General features: G+C 38.3%; 5 protein-coding genes across 12 annotated transcripts; 3 read left to right on the top strand and 2 right to left on the bottom strand.

Moving 5' to 3' along the window:
* The first annotated feature begins 609 nt into the window (after window positions 1-609).
* On the top strand, window positions 610-5,340 carry acbd5b (acyl-CoA binding domain containing 5b). Of its 5 annotated transcripts, XM_043254760.1 has the most exons (13): window positions 610-731; window positions 973-1,074; window positions 1,192-1,312; window positions 1,412-1,496; window positions 1,579-1,708; window positions 1,823-1,924; window positions 2,013-2,165; window positions 2,340-2,398; window positions 3,305-3,494; window positions 4,143-4,342; window positions 4,728-4,775; window positions 4,873-4,982; window positions 5,078-5,340. In XM_043254760.1, the coding sequence occupies exons 2-13, from the start codon at window positions 987-989 to the stop codon at window positions 5,094-5,096; spliced, it is 1,305 nt and encodes a 434-aa protein (XP_043110695.1). In that variant the 5' UTR covers window positions 610-731; window positions 973-986; the 3' UTR covers window positions 5,097-5,340. The 5 variants fall into 5 exon arrangements, with proteins under 5 accessions (XP_043110695.1, XP_043110675.1, XP_043110683.1 ...); XM_043254740.1 differs by lacking the exon at window positions 610-731 and having other exon boundaries at window positions 939-1,074; window positions 1,424-1,496; XM_043254748.1 differs by lacking the exon at window positions 610-731 and having other exon boundaries at window positions 939-1,074; window positions 2,031-2,165.
* Window positions 5,341-5,421: 81 nt separating this feature from the next.
* On the top strand, window positions 5,422-9,166 carry tsen15 (TSEN15 tRNA splicing endonuclease subunit). 2 transcript variants are annotated; one of them, XM_043254798.1, is made up of 4 exons: window positions 5,422-6,362; window positions 6,449-6,530; window positions 6,622-6,757; window positions 7,742-9,166. In XM_043254798.1, the coding sequence occupies exons 1-4, from the start codon at window positions 6,309-6,311 to the stop codon at window positions 7,908-7,910; spliced, it is 441 nt and encodes a 146-aa protein (XP_043110733.1). In that variant the 5' UTR covers window positions 5,422-6,308; the 3' UTR covers window positions 7,911-9,166. The 2 variants fall into 2 exon arrangements, with proteins under 2 accessions (XP_043110733.1, XP_043110739.1); XM_043254804.1 differs by having other exon boundaries at window positions 6,437-6,530.
* zgc:55943 (uncharacterized protein LOC406337 homolog) lies at window positions 8,896-15,004 on the bottom strand. Of its 2 annotated transcripts, XM_043254814.1 has the most exons (6): window positions 14,859-15,004; window positions 12,524-12,662; window positions 11,683-11,768; window positions 11,525-11,589; window positions 11,372-11,432; window positions 8,896-10,124 (listed from the first exon to the last, which is right to left on the bottom strand). In XM_043254814.1, exons 2-6 carry the CDS (start codon window positions 12,612-12,614, stop codon window positions 10,086-10,088), a joined length of 342 nt encoding a protein of 113 aa, XP_043110749.1. In that variant the 5' UTR covers window positions 12,615-12,662; window positions 14,859-15,004; the 3' UTR covers window positions 8,896-10,085. The 2 variants fall into 2 exon arrangements, with proteins under 2 accessions (XP_043110749.1, XP_043110757.1); XM_043254822.1 differs by lacking the exon at window positions 14,859-15,004 and having other exon boundaries at window positions 12,524-12,784.
* Window positions 14,218-18,510, top strand: sec22ba (SEC22 homolog B, vesicle trafficking protein a). Of its 2 annotated transcripts, none has more exons than XM_043254778.1 (6): window positions 14,218-14,328; window positions 15,794-15,900; window positions 16,030-16,139; window positions 17,005-17,165; window positions 17,752-17,898; window positions 17,979-18,510. In XM_043254778.1, exons 2-6 carry the CDS (start codon window positions 15,826-15,828, stop codon window positions 18,131-18,133), a joined length of 648 nt encoding a protein of 215 aa, XP_043110713.1. In that variant the 5' UTR covers window positions 14,218-14,328; window positions 15,794-15,825; the 3' UTR covers window positions 18,134-18,510. The 2 variants fall into 2 exon arrangements, with proteins under 2 accessions (XP_043110713.1, XP_043110719.1); XM_043254784.1 differs by lacking the exon at window positions 14,218-14,328 and adding an exon at window positions 15,645-15,689.
* On the bottom strand, window positions 18,507-21,155 carry imp3 (IMP U3 small nucleolar ribonucleoprotein 3). The gene is made up of 7 exons (XM_043254791.1): window positions 20,905-21,155; window positions 20,652-20,759; window positions 20,490-20,564; window positions 20,292-20,371; window positions 19,462-19,513; window positions 19,255-19,327; window positions 18,507-18,701 (listed from the first exon to the last, which is right to left on the bottom strand). Exons 1-7 carry the CDS (start codon window positions 21,039-21,041, stop codon window positions 18,675-18,677), a joined length of 552 nt encoding a protein of 183 aa, XP_043110726.1. The 5' UTR covers window positions 21,042-21,155; the 3' UTR covers window positions 18,507-18,674.
* Between the last annotated feature and the right edge of the window lie 265 nt (window positions 21,156-21,420).

Raw genomic sequence — 21,420 nt, 5'->3', positions numbered from 1 at the left:
TGATTGGCTGTTCGGATCTGAGGATTCATTATGGGCCACTGGGAGAGGAGTTCGATTTTCTCAGCGATGAGAAATATTGCGATTTATTAAAACGGCATGCTGATCAGAATGTGATATTGGACAAGCAGAAGACGTTATTATTGTGCGGCCGTTTTAATTTTCTAAAGCTAATCATAGGGATTTCATAATATTAAATCATTTAATCACGTTAAACAATGAAGATAATGCTATTGAAATATTGGTATAAAATAAATAATCGTAATGCGACAATAAGTCCTGAATGATGTTTTTTTAACTTAAGCACTACAACTGACGTACAATAATGTTTTTTTTACTTGTAAGGCTGTCGGCGTTTTGGCTTTTAAATTAAAGACCTAGAACATTTAACTAATGGGGGGCCGCTGTTGTTAAGAATAATAAAACTATTGGATCTTGTATTATATATTCAGATTTTACAGAAACTGTGTAAGTCCACCCAGCAACAGATGTTGGACAGCATAGATAAATATATGTTGGACAGCTCCCTGCTAAAAATCTCATCATGAGCAAAAGCCGTTTAAATATCCTTTCGCAATGCATTGTGGATCATGTAGGATAAAAGCGAGCTACATTCTTTTCATCGCTATTGGGTCTGGAGTCATGGGAAACTACATTACCCCAACTGCACCTGCTTCAGTTAATACCTAGGACGCACTGAACAGGTTTTTTTTGACGGATTGACGGAAGACAGGGTGAGTACTAATATTTATAATGTGTCGTTTTGCTTTTTGTTGTTCAGTGTCCTAAAATAAACTCCTTTAACAATGTCATTCATTCGTTTATTTTTTTTTTATTTTGAAAGTTTAGCTAATTAACCGGATATTTAACTAATTAGCCATATAAATATACGTATAAGGCGTAAGTCTGCTGCATTTAAATTATTACCTTATTAACGTGATATGCGTCTGTTGGATAAATGTTTATTGCATCAAGATGTAAACCTGTCCATGACACTAAGGGCAATGGAAGATCCCAAAACCATTCAGAGGAGGTTTGAAGCGGCTGTTAAAGTGATCCGAAGTTTACCTGAAGATGGTAATAATGCCTTTATGTTAAGTAGGAAACGTCAGTACCAAGTATTGAACTATAGAATTTTTAAATAACAATAAAATATCTTCTTTAAATGTTTTTTTCCCCCCTCATTTCACACAGGCTCCTATGACCTGTCTGATGATATGCTGGTTATGTTCTACAGTTACTACAAACAAGCTACAGCGGGACCATGTAACACCTCGAAACCAAACTATTGGGATCCTATTGGCAAAGCTAAATGGTAAATATCAATCACCCAAATGTGATTTCAATGTGGTGTATCTATTCAGTTGAAATGTTATCTTGAAATATGGATATGCATATTAATACCGGACACAAGTGTTCTTTGCAGGGAGGCATGGAAAACCTTAGGAAACATGTCGAAGGACCAAGCCATGGTGGAATATGTTCAGGAAATACAGCTGGTTGGTAGTTGTATAGATTGCAGAGGTGAAGCTCTGTCCACACTGAGGTATATTTAAACTAGAAACAAATGTTTTATTGCAGATAATAGAAACCCTTCCGGTCACAGACAGGATGGCAGAATTAATGGATGCTCTTGACCCATTTTATGAGATAGTGGAGGATGATGATGATGATGAAGATGCAGTGCGTAAAGCAGCACCCTTATCCACAGGTACTTCATTAACAAACATTTAAACTACTTAACCATAAGGTTTGTACTTATCTGTGCCTGTTTAATCAACATTTCATATTTTAATGAACTTTTAAACTGGAAACACTAATGCAGAAAAAACTGATGACGCCGCTGCTAAGAAAGCTGAAGAGGGGGAAAGTGAAGTTAATGGGGAAAATAATGAAGATGACATTGAGATGGAGGGGAGGAGGAAAGGTACGGCAACAACTTTGTGTCTTTATTTCGTGAAATCAGCAAGAGTGATCTGAAATGATTCATCCCACTGTATATGAGGACTTCTCAGCTCTTTTCTATTCTGCAGACTCGAGCACATTTGCTGCAGAGAGAGGAGGTTTATCTGTGTTTAATGGAAGCGGGGAGAACAGCATGTCTTCCTCAACCGATGACTCTCACAGTTCTCTGAACTCAGAGGAGGAAGAGGAGGAACTGGCTTATGGTATAGTTTCTGGGCTTTACTTCCATAGGTATAACTAGCAGTTTCGTTGGAGAATACGAAAAAAAGTTTTGCACTCTGATTAAAAAAGATTTAGCGGTCATGTAACAAAACTACATTGGTGTGTCTGTTATAATCTCTGTTTGAAAAAATATGATTCGATGACATTATTCGCAGATGACTCAGGCGATGAGATATACAGTGACTCAATGGAGAATACAGCAACACAAGAGAAGGTAAAGTCTCCTGTTTTTAATTCTTAAATAAAAGAAATAAAATTAAATAAAATTCTATTATGATTTTTAAAAATATTGTCTTTTTATTGCTTGAGTCAGAAATATTTTTTTATGTTTTTGAAAAATGTTTTTTTTGCTCACCAAGGCTGCATTTATTTATAAAATAAAATACAAAAAACAGTAATATTTTGAAAATATTATAAAAAAATTAAATGTTAATTTTAAGATGTAATTTATTTATTTTCAGCATCTTCAGTGTCACATGATCCTTCAAAAATCATTCAAATATGCTGATTTCCTAAACATTTCCCATTATTATCAGCAGTTGTGGAAACTGATGCCTTTTATATACAGTTCATTTAAATTAATTTAAAATAATAATATTTGTAAATATATGAAAATCTTATTTTTTTTAAATATAATGTAACAATTTAGTCTATATGAATATTTGGAACTACAAAAAATGGATCTTAAGATCAGTTCAGTATGACCTGGACATTTGAAATTCACTTCATAGTATAATGCTCAGTTCTTTCAATGTTCTTTAGCAGTGGACTTTAGCATTAAAGTCTTCAAATTCAGACAAAGCCTTGCAACAAAATCATCGCTGTGATTTATGATCTGGGTTGAGTCCGTAGAATCCATCACGCCATGAGGTCACTCCGATGGCTCGTACATCACCAGAGGTTTGAAAGTGTTAAGTGATTCTTGGCAAAAAGCAAAGTATGACTCGAAATGCTTGGCAAAAAAAACGTGAATTAAGTGACATCAGCTGCAGTCCATCAATAGAGAGTTAGGCTTGTGAAAAAAAAGAGAGCGAGCGAGCGAGAACTGAAGGAAGAAATGTATTTGTTTGTCATGTCATGTCAGAGCGAAATAAATGGGAGCATGTGATGCTTTCCCTAGGGTTCAGGAGTTCCCAGGGTCCAGTTGGCAGATGTGAGCGTGTCCGGGGCCCGCATGCAACAAGGGGGAAACAGAGAGCCTCAGTGTGGGAGTCAGGATGGAGAGCCGCAGGGAGCTGCGCTCCTCGCCCCCCACCCACCGACACTTGGACCGGTCCGGGCTGACAGAATCTCAGCAGGCAGTGGAAGAGGTTGGGCTCGAGTCGGTGTTTGAATAAGTCTCGAGCACCGTGACCTCAGCGAGCGATAATGTGATCAACAAGCCAATTTTCCACGCACAATGAGTGAACGCCATTATACTTATGCTAGGAATCATTTCCTAATAAGGCATGATTCCACTGCGTTGTGGCACTTATTGTAGTCTATTTTGGTATTTTTTCCATGAGTAAGTAAAGTTTTTTTTTTAATTGAAACTTTAAATGTTTGATACAAAAATGAATATGTATTAAATATGATATGGACTTATTTTATGGCTTATGTAGTATTATAGGGTCGAAATGAAAATCAGTGAGATAGCATAAACATATAAATATCAGTTTTCATGAAATGCACATTTTAACATGTTTTTTTCCTAAATAATGGATAATCAATCAAGTTGCTTTAGTCTAACTAAATGTTCGTCTTAAAATATAACAATAACTTAGAGGCCAAATTAATTAGTGTATGATAAAGCAAGCTTTATAGGGTTAAAATATTAACATTTTATTATATGCTGTGTTTAATTATGTAACGATGTCAGAAGCGGAGATTCTTTACTGGAGATGCTCTCTTGTAACATGTTCAATTATGGAAACAATTTCGGAGCATATATGGATTATTTGTATTTCATATATTTTCAGGTTGTCGGGTAACAGGAACTGACCTATCGGATGAACATGATAACTGTTGCCAAGGAAATGGTCAGTGCTGCGAGATGGCAGAGCGAGCGGACAAGCAGGCGTTTAATCCGCAGATCGCTGTGATATTGTCTCGGTTACAGGACAGCATGCAGGACGTGCGGCACAGACTGACCGCACTGGAGCTTCTCGCAGCAGCACAAGTAAGACCGGCACCAAAATATGACTCAATGCATATAAACCCGAGCATATGCTGCATTTACTTGATCAAAATACAGTAGAAGCAATGTGAAATATTGTTGCAATTAAAAAGAGTTGTTTCATATTACGATACATGCTATTTATTCCTGCGATGCAAAGCTGAATTTTCAACATCTTTACTACAGTCTTCAGTGATCCTTCAGAAATTATTCTAATAAGCTGATTTTCTCGTTATTGTAGCACATCTGTGCTGATTAGTATCTTTGTGGAAAGAGTCATATACATTTTTCAGGATATTTTGATGAATAGAAAGTTCAAAAGTGTGAGTACAGTTGCAGTTGATATTTAATATTTTACTTGCTTATGTTTCGTTTCGTTTCGTTTTAGGCTGAAATCCTTCCCCTCAAAAATGAGTGCTCTAAGTCACCAAAAAAGGTCTGGTTACGTTACTTTAAATACTTGTCATCATCTGAAATGCCACTTTATATTAATAGAAATGATTAATCATATCTGTATTTATCCCGGTTTTTAGAGGTTGGCCTGGTGGCCCTTAAACCTGTCCCCTATCACTGTAGCTCTGATAGTTATCTGGCCCTTTGCTGTGCACTGGCTGGTGCAGTTTTACTTACAGAAAAGGAGGAGGTAAGAATTTGTTAACATGCTATTAACTATAAAAAAAATAAAAGTTCCCATTTTTTATACTCAACGTAAATGTTGCATCTTTTTTGTGGTTTTAGATGGTTAAGAGTAAAGTGAAGATTCAAGCGCAACTGCACAGCTCCTGAAGACTTTCAAGTGGTCTGGACGTGTCTTGATATTAACAACAGTGAATATTGTGATGCCACACTGAGCCTCAGGACCTTAGTAAGACACTACTGTTTGGACGTTTGGGGGCAGTAAGATTAATACTTCATTAATACAAAGTAACAGTAAAATCAGTCAGAAATTGCAAACGATTTCAATTTCAAATAAATGCTGTTCTTTTGAACTTTCTATTCAACAAAGAACCCTGAAAGAAATCAGCAGCAAATCAGCAGAATGATTTCTGTAGGATCGTGTGGCACTGAAGACCGGAGTAATGATGCTGAAAATTCAGCTTTACCATCATAGGAATAAATAATATTTTGCTTATATTGAAATAGAAAATAGTTTTACATTGCAATTTTTTACTGTATCAAAGAGTACCTGATATGAATGCGTTCAGAGTATTTGTGGACCATTAAAAGGACAAGAACGTAAGTAGTCTACGTTTTTTTAGGCTGCATACATAGGTTATTTATATGTATATTATTGTTATTGTAAAGGTATTGTATTTGTAAGATGAATAAAGTGTTTAAATGCTTCATTTTGTTTTTAGCTGCTGAAAATGATAGACAGACAACGTATAAGATTGTAAAATCAAAGATACTCAATGTCGGCCCATTTAGATACCCAAGTGTTTCCACACGGACTCTAATAAAGGGAGCATAATAACAATCTAGTTTTGTCCAAAACATATCAGCACGTACACGGGGTAGAGAAGCGTTAAATCGCTTTGGAAGGTGGTCTGAGAGCAGCTACGTTTATACAAAAGTGATAAAGTCATTGTGTAACTATACAGCTAGCTGTTTACGGGAACAACACCTAGGACCAACGTGCGATCAAAAACACTACTATGGCGAAGGTTATGAACGTTAATTAGGTTGTGTGACGTTCGTCCAGTAGACAACGCTGATTCGCTGGTAGATGCAACGCGCCAATAAACTGGCGAATGAACGTCTCGGATATTGCGTCATGGCTACTAAAAATCCCACGTGATTGGATAGTTACCACGCGACGTGTTTAATATTCATGAGACATCCCCTTCGCCGTAGTAGGGTTCGCAGATGGATAGATACATGTGCACGAGGCGAATGTGAAAAGAAGTTTGCGTAATGCATTTATTCAGTTTGCGGTTAAAGAAATAAAAGGAGGGGAGAAAAAAATATTATGGATGAAGAAAATCGAGCAGATCCCCCGAACTGGATAAAGCAGCACGCCGTAGTAAGAGCGACCCACATTCCTCTTAATATGAAGCGTTACACTGCATATATAAAAACAAGTATCATTGAAATCAGTTTTGTCTTTAGTATCAAGAGTTGATGCATTTAGATGTCGGAGACAGTGCTCAAGTATATGCCGCTTTCCTGGTGTACATGGACCTGACGGAAGGTGAGGAGAAAACAATAGTGCTTTGTTAGAAAATTAAACGTGAAGTCTATATAAATAAGATTGCTCAAACGTTGTGTTTTTTCTTTTGCAGTGCGTAAATGGACAGAGGTGGTTGGAGTTCCCTGTCCGGAGTTACAGGCGGTTCTTCTGGAGGCTCGAGAGAAGGAAGGAGAAACAGTCCAGATGATCTACCCTCTGCCTTCACACAGATCCATCAGACACAGAGAGTAGGACACAGTCAGCTTTTACTATAATACTGACATTAATAAACCGCTTTCGGTCCATTAAAGCTTCTATTTATGGATTTATGCGGCCCTAGCAGAAAGAAGTGTTTCCCAATGGGGCTGTTCACACAGAATGTGTGCTTCATGGCACTGTAGTTTTTCCTTCTCTCAAAGGAGTACACAGTCTTGAACATTTATTTTTATGTTCAAATACTATTTTTTTTTTTTTTTAAATTCGGCTTGTTTTAATGCTTTGCAACTCTTCTGTCTGGTTAATTGCCACCCAAAAAAACGTTCACACATTTGCCTCACAATCTGGGACATTCATAATCATAACTACACTTTTTAAAAAAACCATTAAAAGATATTTTTAATAACCCTTGACTAATAATGCTTAACAGTATAAATGTACATTAAGAAGCTTAAAAGGTCATAAAACGAATTTGAATGTATCCGACGCACATCTCGCATTGCTAACAAATGTGACCCTGGACCACAAAACCAGTCAAAAGTGTCAATTTTATGATCACATTATCACCTAAAAGCTAAATAAATGACCTTTCCATTGATGTGTGGTTCGTTAGGATAATATATCAATATTTGGCTAAGATAAAACCATCTGGAAACGAATCTAAATATCGAGAAAACCACCTTTAAAGTTATTTAAATGAAGCTCTTAGCAATGCATATTACTAATCAAAAATTACGTTTTCATATTTACGGTAGGAAAAAATATCTTCATGGAACATGATCTTTAATTAATATCCTAATTAATTTTGCCAAAAAAAGAGAAATTTGTCATTTTGTCCAATACAGTGTATTTTTGGCTGTTGCTACAAACATACCCCACTGATTTAAGGTTTTTTGGTCAAGGGTCAAAACATAAGGGGATGTTAAGATGGTATCTTTAAGGACACATGATTTAAGTTAAAACAAGGTTTCTTACCTGCCTTATAAGCAGGTTAATATGATATCTGTCTCTCACAGCTTGCGGTGTATATTGGACAGAGGTGCCCCGATGCTCTTGTGTGCTGTGGCTTCAGACTCCACTCTTGTGTATCAGAGACTGTGCGATGGCTTTCTGACCCCTGACCCTCCAGTGGACATTCAAGACCAAGGCCGCCGCCAGCATCGCAAACGGAGGTTACAGACGTGAGAGAAACAGACTGTGATTCCTCGCTCTCCAGATGTGACCGATATAGGCCGTTATGAATGTGTTTACCAACTGATTATCTTTGAAGATGAGCGATTGCTGAATTTATAAGATCGGCTCAGACGTGGGCCGTATTTGTGTGTCTGAGTGGATCCTTGCTGCTTTTGTCTGTTATACAGAGAGTATTACACAAACACACCACCACTGAGCTGCTTGAAATGTCAAATGTGTAAAATGATACAAAAAAAACAAGCAGAGAGAGCTGAAAAATACATGGGTGTTCGAATCCTGTATAAAATCCATCGTAAAAGGATAGCTAATTATTTACTCACCCTTATGTTACCGCAAACCAATCAAACCTTTGTTCATCTTTAAAAGGCAAATAAAGACGTTTTAATGAAATCCGAGATCCTTCAACGAAAGCCAGTGCAACCAAAACTTTGAAGCTAATAAGACTCCGCGAAGACAGAAAAAAGCAGTCTATTTAAATTGAGTAATTTAATCCAACCGAGTGTGAAGTCACTCAAGAGCTTGCATGACTAACAAAAACAAACCTCATTGGGTCTCGTGCACAAAAGCAAGTTTACTTGAGCTTTCATTGACCATATTTGATGTTTGCGTGAATAAAAGCATAAATTGAATCTGTAAAGTGAACATGTTTCTTTAGAAAACACGATTATTATTTATTAGGATTATTTTGAGTGTTTTTGAAGCCTACGCGTTTTGGGACAGATGTTTTGGGTTCATTAAAATTCCTCATTTGCATTTCAAAGATGAACGAAAGCCATGCAGGTTTTGGAAAGACATGAGGGCGAATAAATGAGAGCATCTTCATTTTTGGGGCGAACCAAGTAATAATTCTGCCAAAACCTCTCACTTATTCATACCGTGTTCCAATCCTTAATTTTCTGTAAAAATAAATAAAATACACTGGACCCCATTGACTTCGTTATACAAAAAACCCAAACAACTGATGCTTCTCCTTGGATAGTTGGTCATTGTGTATTTATTTATTCTTTCACTCAGCATCACACTTGCATTTTTGGCAATTTTGTTTGGCCCAACTGTGTACATCGAGAACTTAAGCATACATGTGGGATACTGTTCACTTTAGTGTGAAAATACAGAAATTAATGGCTTACTGTTGTATATCATTTCAGAAAGGAAAACACTGTGTGCTTAAGGCTATGGCAAATTACTGTCATACTGTAAAAGGAAGAAGCACTTCCCGGTAATAAAAACGTATCCATGTAAAACTCTCTCAAGGCTGGTTTTGAAACTTGTACTGGATTTCGACTCAAGAATAGTGACTATAAATGTCAAGCGAACGTATGATATCCACCTGTTATATAGAGTAAGATGAGTACTACGTGACCTTAAGATGCTGTAAGTGGCGTCTCTAAACACGGCTAGATGCTGTGATCTGTTTCCCTCCCTCCGACGCGTTCTCAAGACCGGCCCTGAAGGAACTGCACAGCCTTCACCTAACAAACAAATCTAGTGATGATACATACAGCACTGCTGTCCTGAGCGTTGTAACGTAACTCAAAGAAAAAGGTCAAAAAGACATATACATAATACATCGTGGGTGAAAAATACTTTGTTTAAAAAAAAACAATTGGAATGCTAGAAATGGCCTAGTGTTTCTGTCCATGCGCTTTCACCTACTGCGTCTCATCAGCATGAGCTGGACAGAATCACGCAAGTCTCTCGGTAGGAATGTCCTCCTTGGGAGATATCATCTCCACTGCTAGTACGGACTGTAGTGTCCATATCCAAGGGAGGGCGAAATCCAGGTTTCGTAGCATGGCTCTCTCCACTGTATGTAGTCTATGAGTAGGAGAAGGCTTATGGGTAGTGTAAGGCAAGGGATTGAGGAACAGTCTGATAATGGCTTTCCCATTCAAATCTTGGGCCGAATCCCAGTCTCCTTAACCACGGCCTTTCCATGCCCCCATACCGTTTAATTACTAGTCCTCAAGAGTCTCGAATAGTGACCTGTAAGACATTTGGGAGAGTGTGTAAATTGTAAACGGAGTGGACAGCTGGGCTGGATGTCACTTGAAGCCACACTCTTGAAGATTAATACTTGCTGGGTACGGAGGCATGGAAAGCAAGTGTAAAGAACTTTGGGACTGGATTGACTCAATGTTGGCGCGAGTCAAATGTCTCTGCATGCTATGTCATATCCTCATCCTCCGAGCAGTAGTCCCGTCCCTGGAAATGCAATGTAAGAGTCATATTAAGGGAAGGTAAAAAAAAAAAAAAAACAGATAGATTTTTACATTTGCTGAATTGAACACGCCCCCAAATCTCATCATCACTGTGTGGGTTTATTTGCATAACATCGAGCGAATGTTTAAAGAAAGAAGGCGGAGCTATTACTGTAGCGTTGCTGCCAGCGCCATGTTCTGGAGACGCCGCGTTTTGAAGTGAAACTGAAGCTACTTTGCGTTTCCTAATTTGTATTTACAACACTGATTTCAGAAAAGTTCGACGCAAATATTAAGAGTGTGTTCAGCGCATTTACGGAGATTGATTCCTGAACCTGGGAGGAGAGTAGCCCAGCTGTGCACAAAGGATGGAGTAATTCCAACTCTGCAAAGACGGTCTGGTGCTTACCGCCTGTTAGTACCTATGTTTTCACATTTAAAGGATCTGTTGATTATTCGAAGACATGTTTTGAGCATTGTGGAGCAGTGCTTGTTGTTTGTCGTTTCTCAGATCACAAATGCAGACATGTAATGTTTACGAGGTGCGATGCAACTTGACGTGTAAAAAGTCATTATAGCCACTAATTATGTCCCCAGTGGATGCCACAAATTCCTTGTTTATGAAGGGTTTTACTGTTTTTGGGTCGTCGTGCTAGTCTACTGCATCGCATTATGGTAAGGGCTGTAACATTTCCAGTACACGCTTGTGGTATTCGGTCTATCACAGTGGATAGCATCTCCTTGCTTTTCAGAACGATGGGTTTTAAATCAACATGTTTCAAAAAGGTTGGAGCATAGAGGAGCCCATTTAAAACATGACTATTCTGTAGTTATATTGTCTACTAAGATGAAAGTGATATTACGCAGAGCCTGAAAATGCTGGGGAGTATCTCTCTGGTTATCGCCAGACCCGGAGATCAACTGAATGGATCAGAAAACAGTAAAACTCTACTTGACTCTAGTAATTAGGAAAATTAGACTATTTTCAAAAACAGTGGAGTGTTATTTTAAGCCTTTGGTTTTACACAAATGCTTATGCTCAAAGAATAATTCAGTTTTTACGCAAAACAGTGTACTTTTATGCAAACGTTTTGGCGCAAACGTACAGCTGACCACACAGCCTTTCAATGTATACTCCATTTAGTGCGCACAGGACAAACAACATGTAAGATGCGAAAAACTAAAGCTTTAGGGACTTGAGAATGCCTGGCAACCTTTGAGCGATAATAACAGTAATGCTACTTCAATCACCTTTTCAATCTTCTCATCCAGCATCCTGAAGAACTCCTGCTGGCTCTCTGAAGAGTGGATACTGAGGAACAATGAAGTCTTGGTGAACATCTCTTTGGACACTCTCTCTCTCCATTACTGAATACTAGAGCAGAAACCAAAACACACACTCACCTTATCTTATTACTATTCCCGGTGGCATCTTTATGCCTGCCCTTGTGCAAAAATGTGCTCTTTTCCTGCAATACATAAAGTGGAAAAATGCACGTTCTACAGGATAGTGTTAAACATTTGTGACTATTTGATTATTTCGACTACGCATCAATCTTTACCAAGTTCTCTTGGTTTCGTGTGTTCGTGCGCTCCTCTTCTCCATGCATGTACTTCACCTTCTCGACTCCTTTCAGTTTGTACTCATCTAAACAGAAAGAAAGTAATGCACACGTACAATCACTTGGACACAGAATTCTTAGTTTTACTTCAACATAATAACCCGAATTACCACAAATACTTAGACATTTCTTTATTTATGGACATGTACAGTAATAGTAAGATAGTAAACATGGTACATTTTTATTTTAAATGGATTTTAAGGTTGCTTATTCAACCCCAGAAGAACAAGACCTGTCATCGCTGTTTTAAGGGCAGTTAAATCCAGGTCACTCCAGAGGGACTGTAGTTAATAACTGAACTCTAATTCACTTCGGATGAAAGCACCTGCTAAATCACCACTTACACTAATAGGACTGTAAAAGCTGATTTGTTATAAACTGTATTCCCACTATGGGACCAAGAGGAGCTTCAAAATTATGTATACACACACAGACATATATACACATATATATATATATATATATATATATATATATATATATATATATATATATATATATATATATATATATATATATATATATATATATCGTTTGACCTATATCCGCTTTCCATGCCCTATGTAACATGATCGTTCAGAAATGATTCTAAAATGCCGATTGGAAAACTACATGCTTAAATTAAATACTCAATTAAGTTATTTAAATGTTGCACCCTGTTCACTCAATATATAGGAGGTGGCGAATCGGCATTTTCAATACAAATCCAGCACCGACTCTGGCTCTCCGTCACATTATCTTACAGCGAAAATCTGCGGACACACACAGCTGGGACACTGACCGGAGAAGGCGTCTCCATTGCTGTAGGCCTTACCCCGGCCCTCTTCATCACTGGGTACAGATGACAACTGCTTGGCTGAGGTGCAGCCCATCGCCTCACTTCCTCTCCTCTCCTTCCTGCATGGCACTCTCTACAGCACCTGACCCGACAGACACAGGCGTGAGTTCTGCAGCATGCATTCGGTGCTCAAACAAAGCAATTCACATAAACATGCAATAGCGCGGCGGCGTGTTGTCTCGCGTGGAGCTTAGAGTATCTGATAAACGCTGAGCTTCGGTTTCATATCTGGGCGTGTCACATGTACGTTTCCTGCTCGTGCTGAGCAGCTGATATGGATTGGGGTTAATGGGACACCGGTCTGAGCAGCGGATGCTTTTGGACATCAGTCATCTGAGATACACTAGAAATGGTGGGATGAACTGATAAACAGGTTTGAAAAAGATTAAAAACAATGTAAACACTGGGTCATATGAGTTATACCTATATTCTGAAAATATGTTTGGGGAAATTAAACAATTCCTATAGATGCCCTGGGCTCTAAACCATTACTAATGCCACTGTGTCTAACTGCAGGTACAGTTAGGTCATATTAACTAAACACTGCTTCTGTGTATCAAAGTTCCTCCTTCCGTTTTCACACAGGCTTCTAAAGCACTTTAATGTCACGTCTAATGGTCTAAAATTAATTTAAATGAGCTTAACCAGAGACTGTGATGCCAAGATGGACCACCGCTATTAAAATGAACAGGAACGAATCCCAAAACCTGCATACAAGTTAGCATTTTAGCATCTAGCAAGTTAGCATTTTTCGATAAGTTTTGGACAAATGGGTTAAAACGAACTTTTTGCACTTTGTGTGACATAAAATATGACATAATAAAATAGCAATGCCCTACTTGTGATTTTTTTTTTTGTAATATGCAGGGGGGGTTTTTTGAGAGTAAGATGTTCATATGATACCATTTATGCCAGAATGAAAAATCTAATTGAAACAAAAGTTTAGCAAGTAGTTTTACGTTTAGTAGATTTACATTTACAAGCAGATTTACATTTTTGACACTCATTCTCAAGTCTTTAAGAGAAAAAACGAAATTACTGTGATGCATTTTTTTTTGCCAAAATATTGAAATCTAGCTAAAGTAAACAAATTATATTTGGGTACAATTACAACTGCGTATGTTCTCATTTCTATTCAAAAGTAAATTATTCACAGTCAAAACGCTTGATCTGAGAAACTCTCGTTAAACCACTATTTCTGGCAATAATTTCAGCCCTGCTTTAACTGAATATTTATGTTCTAGCTTTCGTTTCATTTGTGAATGCATCCGTTTCGTAACATTTACACCGTATGACTGGTTTTGTGGTTCAGGGTTTATTTCAATGAACGGCAAAATTATTTCTAACAATAATTTCTTAACTGATATTTCCTACTGACGCACTACAGCCAAAGATAGAAACAACGGATATAAAATTGATACGTTCTAATAATATTGGCCGCCATGATACGCGTGCTCTTTAATGCTCCATAATTTATCACTGTTGGAAAACCTATTTCTTTAAATAGGTAAATATCAACATCCCACAATCATTTGTATGCTATATTTTAGCGTGGTCCAATCTGTCTCGTAAGGGCGGACTTTTATAATTGCAGGAAGACGTCACTTCTCGCGCACGGGAATCGTCCAATCAGAGCAGAGACGCAGCATGTCCAGCTGGAGCCTCGCATAAAGGGCCCTTGTGTGGCATCAAAAGAGCTGCGAGCGGTGTCAGCCAATCCAGCGAGGCTGAACTAATCGCTCTCAGAGGTGAGAACCGTTACTCACACACAAACCGCAGCGCTAGGAAACAAGTGACAACTGTTCCCGTCACATAAAGATGCGCTGTGACGCGGGGTTCACGGAGGGACGCGTTCGTGCGCGAGACACGAACTATCAAAAAAAAAAAAAAAAAGGCCCGAAAGCAAAACGTATTAACAAACAGCCACAAACGACGGCTTTTCTTGCTCGAGTAACACTGGCTCTTGCAGCGAGCGTGCATTGTGGCCTACCAGTGAACGTGCGTGACGATAAACGCCAAAACGCTTCGTAACCAAATAGCAAACGGACGCGCAAGCAGCTGCGCTCCAGTTGCAGATCGTCGAGATCGCGTGCAGCCTCGAGCTGTTACTGATGCGCATTAAATCGCGGGGGATGTGATGTGATTTGTTGGTGATGTTCACCAGGACGGGACAACAACAATGGTCGGACCGCAGAGATACGCTTCGTTCGAATTAGCGCGGTCGTGAACGCAGAGCGAGGAAAGGGCGTTGATAAACACTTTACGCGGCGGACCTTACCTTCAGTGCGGATGCAGAGTTTAATCGTGCTGTTCGTGATCAGGAAAAGCGTTCAAGCGGGATCAGCTCAACGCAGATCAGCCCACAGACGTGAATAATCGATGCGCCGAACAGAAACGAAACGATCAGCGCGTGCAGTCAGAAGCAGTCGAGAGCAGAGCTATTCAACTGACGACAGAGTTACAGATCGCAAGAGCGTCATTTATTTAAAATAGGTTTTAAACAAGATGTAAAAATATATTGGAGTGACGGATCTTGTGGGGCCGCCCTTTTTATTAAAATATCTGTTAAACAAATTAGCAAATTTATGAATGGACATTTATTGCTTGGGACTTTTTCCATTACTATAAGTTTTAGTAACCAGCGGCCTATATTTGTTGTCGGAAATCGGAAAATTAAATCATTCTATAAGGCATTATATAAAAAATAATTCTTACTTCTAAAAAAGTGAAATCATGAATCGCACATGCGTTTTTAATTTGTTTTTAAACTTACGTTATATCAAATTGTTTGCCAAAAATGTCATATAACTATGATTGCCCGTAATAATTGAAATCTATCTATCTATCGTGTGTGTGTGTGTGTATATATATATATATATATATATATATATATATATATATATATATATATATATATATATATATATATATATATATATTGTGTGTAGAATTAAAGCTAATATTTATGGATTTTAAACAGCTAGTACAGCTTCATATTACAATTTTTAGTCTGTTGTAACTTTAGTCTTGTCTGTTGTAACTTTATAGCGTTGAATAAACTAATCAATAATCGGAACCTTTGGAATGCGAAAGCCGGAAAGAATTTGAGGTAACACACCCTCTTCCGGCCAACTCATCTGAACTCTGCTGTCAGTTCAAATGTGTCACTTTCTGCCGTTCGGTCAAACAATCAATCGCTTCGCCTCAAAACAGACCGAAGTTGAAGAGTAAAGAGAACAGGCGAAATGGTGCTGCTGACGATGATTGTTCGCGTCGCCGACAGCCTGCCGCTGGCTGCATCCATGCAAGAAGACGAGCAGGTGCGAACGAACACATCTACTACTACAGCATTTGAGCACAGTTTAAACGCACGATGTGTTTGAGGGAGCTACTTGCACGTTCTCTGTTACTGCACGGTTGTGATTTGTATAATACGTTTGAGTTTACAGTCGGGGCGAGACTTACAGAAGTACCAGAATCAAGCCAAGCAGCTCTGCAGGAAACTCACCGATCAGAGTCCTGCGCGCTGCACTCTGGAGGCGGGAGCCATGGCCTTCCAGTGAGTACCGACACGGTCCGAGGCTGAATTCAGCTCACGGGACGCACAGCCGTCATTCTAAAATATTTCTAATTCTAACTCTTCTGAGACTTACGTGTGAAGAAGCAGCCAGAAGATCTTTTTTGTTGAGCGTAATATTTGATACAACAGAGTGGAAATACGTAAATCCTGCACCTCAGGTTTTTAGTCCATACAGGAGATCTGTGACAATTAAGTTATTTGATTTAATAAAAGGTTTGTGCATACGCCTGCTTGAAACTTCAAGACGACGGTATTTTTATATTTGAAAGAAATTTTTACCAAAGAGACTTTAAAATTAATCAAAGCGATAGTAAAAACACACAGATATTACAAGACTTCCGTTTCAAATAAACTTTTTTTTTTTAAATTTTCTAGTCACCAAAGAATCCTGAAAAACTGGTTTCAACATTCACAATAATCATAAATGTTTTTGAACAATTAACAGTTTTCAGAAACCTAAAACTCAAAAATATAGAAAAAAATTGCCAACAAAGTAAAATAATTACTGATAGCTTCTGCTAAGCATCTTCTGAGATACACTAGAGTTAATAAGTTTTTAATAAGTCACTAATTTTTTTTTTACTTTTTCATATTTAATTAACTTCCGTGTTTTTTTTCTTCACTTTTAACCTAATTCATATTTTAAAAACCAGGGTGGAAGTGAGTTATAAATTATGAGCTATAATTTGATCTTTAATCGTTTTCACCCTGACTGAAACGCAATATATAATTATTGGATAAAAAAAAAAAACTACTATTGTTAATCCTAATTTCTATGAATATGAATTCTGTGGACATTTTTAACAAACGCATACATGCTTCACGATCTCGTCTTGTTTTCCAGCTACGTCATTGAGAAAGGAGTGTGTTACTTGGTCATTTGTGAAGCGGGATTTCCCAAGAAACTGGCGTTCGCCTATCTGGAGGATCTGGAGGGAGAATTCAGCGAACAGTACGGGACAAAAGTCCCTTCAGTCTCACGGCCGTACTCTTTTATCGAATTTGGTAAGAAACATCTTATATACAGCCTATCAATGACATTTGAAAGCTCAAATAATATATACACCACCGTTTCAAACGGCTGGGGTCGGTAGGATTTGCGTTTTATTAACACTTTTATCCAGCAAGGATGCATTAAATTGATCAGAAGTGAAAAGTAAAAAGCTCGCATAATGCTACAAAAGATTTCAATGTCAAAAAACGCACAAATGGTTACTTCCTGTTCATCGAAGAATAAGAAAAAGAGCGTTTTTCACAAATGTAAAGCAGCACAATGTTGATGGTGATCAGAAATGTTTCTTGAGCGGCATATCATGTGACACTAAAGAAATTATGCTGGAAAATGTTGCATTAATATGTATAAAAATTTAGCATTTAAAAATGTGCCCCCCACAAATCTTTAAGCAGTAGGGCATAAAACTGCTTTTATTTTTTAAACAAAAGATTGTCACATGGGTCAAGACAACAGATAACTGAATATAACCTAATAATAATAATAATACATAAGTGAACTTAGTACTACTTTACTAATAAAAAAAAATCAGCAGTTGGTTGCCTACTTATAATCAAACGATTTCCCTTTCGTCTCCAGACACGTACATTCAGAAAACCAAAAAGTCTTACATCGACAGCAGAGCACGAAGAAACCTGGGCAGCATCAATACAGAGTTACACGACGTGCAAAGGATCATGGTCGCCAACATAGAGGAAGTGCTCCAGCGCGGAGAGGCGCTATCCGGTGAGTGAACTCCCACCGCAGCCTCTTTCACTTTCCTAAGCTCATTTCCGCGGAAAACCTTCCGTCTGTTCTCCCCGCAGCCCTGGATTCCAAAGCTAGCAATCTGTCCAGCCTGTCCAAGAAGTACCGCAGCGACGCCAAGTACCTCAACACCCGCTCCACCTACGCCAAAGTGGCGGCCGGCGCCGTGATCTTCATCACCCTCGTCGTCTACGTGCGCTTCTGGTGGCTGTGAATGCGCCTCCAATCCGAGCGGAAACTCTCAGGGCCTCGCTCGCAAAAAAAAAAAACCCCGGTTTAGACGGCAGAGTCTGTCCTGGCCTTAAGACTGTGTCTGTCTGAGACACCGAACGTAGCTGTCCGTGAGGTTTCGTCGAGGTCGTCTTTCTACAGTTGTGCCCTGCTTTATTTAAAACGGAGATAGCGATGCGCTCAGGATGTTCATAACGGAGCTATGCAAAGTATACGCGGCGTTTATACGAAATCGCATCTGTGGCTGGAGGGGAGAGATCAATGCGTCTTTGTTTGGCGCCCACTATGTCAAATGTAACTTCTATTTGTGAATACGTCAAGGTGCTTTTGTAAGAACTAAGTAAATTCAGAGTAAATAAGTGTAACGGTTTATTGTTTTGATACACAGTCACTGAAAATGGTTCAAGATGGTCATTTTGTCTCACGTGGCATAAATTATATACATGTTATTTGCGGAATCACAAACAAACAGCTGATCTTGACGCGCCGAGCGTTTCTGGTTGGAATCCAACGCGTTTGGAAATTCAGACGATGAGGTCGAAGTCGTCTCGCTGAAAGGGGGAAAAAAATTAAATACGTTAAATGAGCAATTAGTTCAATAACTGCTTTTAATCATTTCTCAGTAGCAAATATAACTCCGTTGGTGCTTATGATTACACACTTGCACTTAAAATGGCCGTTCTTCACATTTTAGTGCCAAAAAAAGACGTCAGATTATTAGTAGTGTTTGTATGGGTTGAAAATATTCTGAAATCATTTTGATAAAAGGTTTGCGTACACCACTGTTTGAAACTTTAAGACGTCAGTAATTTTTATAAAGAAATATTTTTCTCTCAAATAGGACAGATCGAAACTGATCACAAGTAACCGTAAAAACATACAAATGACTTATTTTACAAAAGACTTCTACTCCAAATGAATTATTAAATTTTTTAACCAACAAAGAATGAATGTTTCAAAATCGGCATAATTAGGTAAAAAAAAAAATATATTATATATATATATATATATATAAATTATTTTTTCTTTCAGAAGCATATTACAGACTCAAACTTAACTTCTGTACAGTTATGCACAAGGATGATTATTAATATTTAGACATACCTCCTCATTGTAGTTCAGGACATGTTGTTTGATCTTGGATGAATCCACCCATGTGACGAAGTCTTCCATACTCCTTTAAGAGCATTGCACAATAACTTTACGTTTCAGTTTCCACAGATTCACATCAAAGTTTATTATAAATTTGTTAGTTTTTTTTTCAGCCGGCATCTGGGAAAAAAAAAAAGCTACCGAGTGTTGTTAACTCACCTTGTTACGAGAAAAGCGGGATCAGTGATAATCTCAGGCCCAACACGAATATCTGTTGCCCAGTCAAGAAATGGTTTCAAACACATTCATTCAAATTTTAAATGGAGATTCATTTTCTTTATGATATTTTCACTTAAAGGACCAGTTCACCCAAATATCGAAACAATGCCCCCGCCGTCCACTGATTCTAGTGAAGCTAGACAAGCATGAACTCATTGCGTGATCATCTCTGTATGTATGAATGAGTGAATGGCTGAGGGTTTTGTTTATTAAACACTAAAACGGGCGCCTCACCTAACTGTTGGCTCATTATACATAAATACATGAACAACTCCATTACATTTATCCATTTTAAAAACTACTGATGAATTAATCGGTTATCGGCAAGTGAGGTACTACCTAACTATCGGTATCAGTAAAATTAGAAGTTCCGGTTGCTATAGAAACAGCGTTCTAGGTCTGCGCATGTGCACCGGCTGAGAGAAAAGCTTTTTGTATCGCCATTTCAGATTGGCGTCAGATTTCAATTATTAAATTTAATCGTAAGCTTAGTGAACAGTTTGGGAGAATTTGATATATATCTATATAAAGAGCTGCACGCGAGAGAGGCGTTTCAAAGATGGCCGACGAGTGACGGGACTTGTCTTAAAGAGACTTTGGTTAAACCATCCCTTTAAAATTAAGCGAACATCCAGCATATTAATTAATTATATAAGTGATTTATACCGTCATATTAAAAGTTTACACATCACACACACACACACACACACACACACAATAACGTGTATGACATAAACAGCAGGTAGTGTGTGATGTCTGATGAAGGATACGGCCCTGCTCGATGAAGGTTATGGCAGTCTTCAGGTTCTGGGCCATACGCAACTTCAGCAAGATCGAGGGAAGCCGCCTCCTGCAGAAAGAGACAGCAATAAGGGAAACCAGTACACAAAAAGAACCGCTAACAGAAACAAAACACGAAACCAGTTTCTTTAACCTTAAACTTGAGAACACGGTTGATTAAATCTTACCTGCAGAATGCAGATGCACAGACTTCATTCGCAAGAGAGAGGTTCTGTTTTGTGGGAATCAAACCGACACTGTAACTGCAAAAAAACAGAGAAACACACTTCATTTTCAGACACGACTGCAGCTCAAGCGTCCGCAGATCATCCGGAGAATCCCAAACTTACATTTTTTCTAAAAAAAGGGCCGTGCTTTGAGCTCTGAAACCGTCCTTTTCGTCCAAGTCACGTATTTTCTGAGCCAGTTCTCTGATATTTCGACTAAGTTTGTTGTACCTACAGAAAGACCACAAACGTATTAGATCCATAAGTCACGTTTTGGCCGAAGACAGATGCTGTCACCTAACATACGAACGTGTGCGTGTCAGAAAGACTTACATTCTCAAAACAAATACACTAGGTTAGCTTAACGCTTGCTTACTTGGTGTAATCTTCCCTCTTCTCGATGTGGTATTTTCTCAACACTTTGATCTCGTGTAAATTGTTGTCAACCTCCCAGTTAATAAAATCAACTTTCTTCAAGAGTTTCTGCTCGTGAAATTTCAATTTACGAACCATTTTGCGAATTGAACCGATTACATTTAACGCAACGCAAGTTGTTATTCTCCAGTTATCACGCACGCGCTAGCCTTCACGCGCGTGGTTTTCATTCTCCGAGTTTTCTGCACGGAAACTCGACACTGACGCCCAGCGGTCAGGAGGAGAACGACAACTTCACATTTTCACCATAATAAAATAAAAGCGTAGCGCATTCTTTTTGTTTTATACAGTCAGATGTTAGTATATTTCTGTAGTAATTAATATTTTAGCTTAATTATTGTTATCAGTAAATTATTTAAATAAACTACCAAAACTAGACCACTCAAACTATGAACAAAAAGGGCAAAAAGCTGGCTAAATATACACTGACAACTAAATTTGAACCTAAAATCTTAAT

The sequence above is a fragment of the Puntigrus tetrazona genome, chromosome 2, assembly GCF_018831695.1.
Source record: "Puntigrus tetrazona isolate hp1 chromosome 2, ASM1883169v1, whole genome shotgun sequence".
Taxonomy (NCBI): Eukaryota; Metazoa; Chordata; class Actinopteri; order Cypriniformes; family Cyprinidae; genus Puntigrus; species Puntigrus tetrazona.
The sequence above is the reverse complement of the archived record's forward strand: the minus strand, read 5'-3'. Positions and strand labels throughout refer to the sequence as shown.

Coding starts and splice junctions, on each gene's coding strand:
- sec22ba (XM_043254778.1), top strand. CDS start 15,826: ATGGTGCTGCTGACGATGATTGTTCGCGTCGCCGACAGCCTGCCGCTG. Junction 16,140..17,004: donor GCGGGAGCCATGGCCTTCCA/GTGAGTACCGAC, acceptor CTTGTTTTCCAG/CTACGTCATTGAGAAAGGAG. Junction 17,166..17,751: donor GTACTCTTTTATCGAATTTG/GTAAGAAACATC, acceptor TTTCGTCTCCAG/ACACGTACATTCAGAAAACC.
- acbd5b (XM_043254730.1), top strand. CDS start 939: ATGCGTCTGTTGGATAAATGTTTATTGCATCAAGATGTAAACCTGTCC. Junction 1,313..1,411: donor CCTATTGGCAAAGCTAAATG/GTAAATATCAAT, acceptor ACCGGACACAAG/TGTTCTTTGCAGGGAGGCAT. Junction 2,399..3,304: donor ATACAGCAACACAAGAGAAG/GTAAAGTCTCCT, acceptor TGCTTTCCCTAG/GGTTCAGGAGTTCCCAGGGT.
- tsen15 (XM_043254798.1), top strand. CDS start 6,309: ATGGATGAAGAAAATCGAGCAGATCCCCCGAACTGGATAAAGCAGCAC. Junction 6,363..6,448: donor GGATAAAGCAGCACGCCGTA/GTAAGAGCGACC, acceptor TTTTGTCTTTAG/TATCAAGAGTTGATGCATTT. Junction 6,758..7,741: donor AGATCCATCAGACACAGAGA/GTAGGACACAGT, acceptor TGTCTCTCACAG/CTTGCGGTGTATATTGGACA.
- imp3 (XM_043254791.1), bottom strand. CDS start 21,041: ATGGTTCGTAAATTGAAATTTCACGAGCAGAAACTCTTGAAGAAAGTT. Junction 20,372..20,489: donor TGTGCATCTGCATTCTGCAG/GTAAGATTTAAT, acceptor CTCTTTCTGCAG/GAGGCGGCTTCCCTCGATCT. Junction 19,514..20,291: donor AACCTTCATCGAGCAGGGCC/GTATCCTTCATC, acceptor ACTGGGCAACAG/ATATTCGTGTTGGGCCTGAG.
- zgc:55943 (XM_043254814.1), bottom strand. CDS start 12,614: ATGGGCTGCACCTCAGCCAAGCAGTTGTCATCTGTACCCAGTGATGAA. Junction 11,590..11,682: donor CACGAAACCAAGAGAACTTG/GTAAAGATTGAT, acceptor TATGTATTGCAG/GAAAAGAGCACATTTTTGCA. Junction 10,125..11,371: donor TGGATGAGAAGATTGAAAAG/GTGATTGAAGTA, acceptor TTGCATTTCCAG/GGACGGGACTACTGCTCGGA.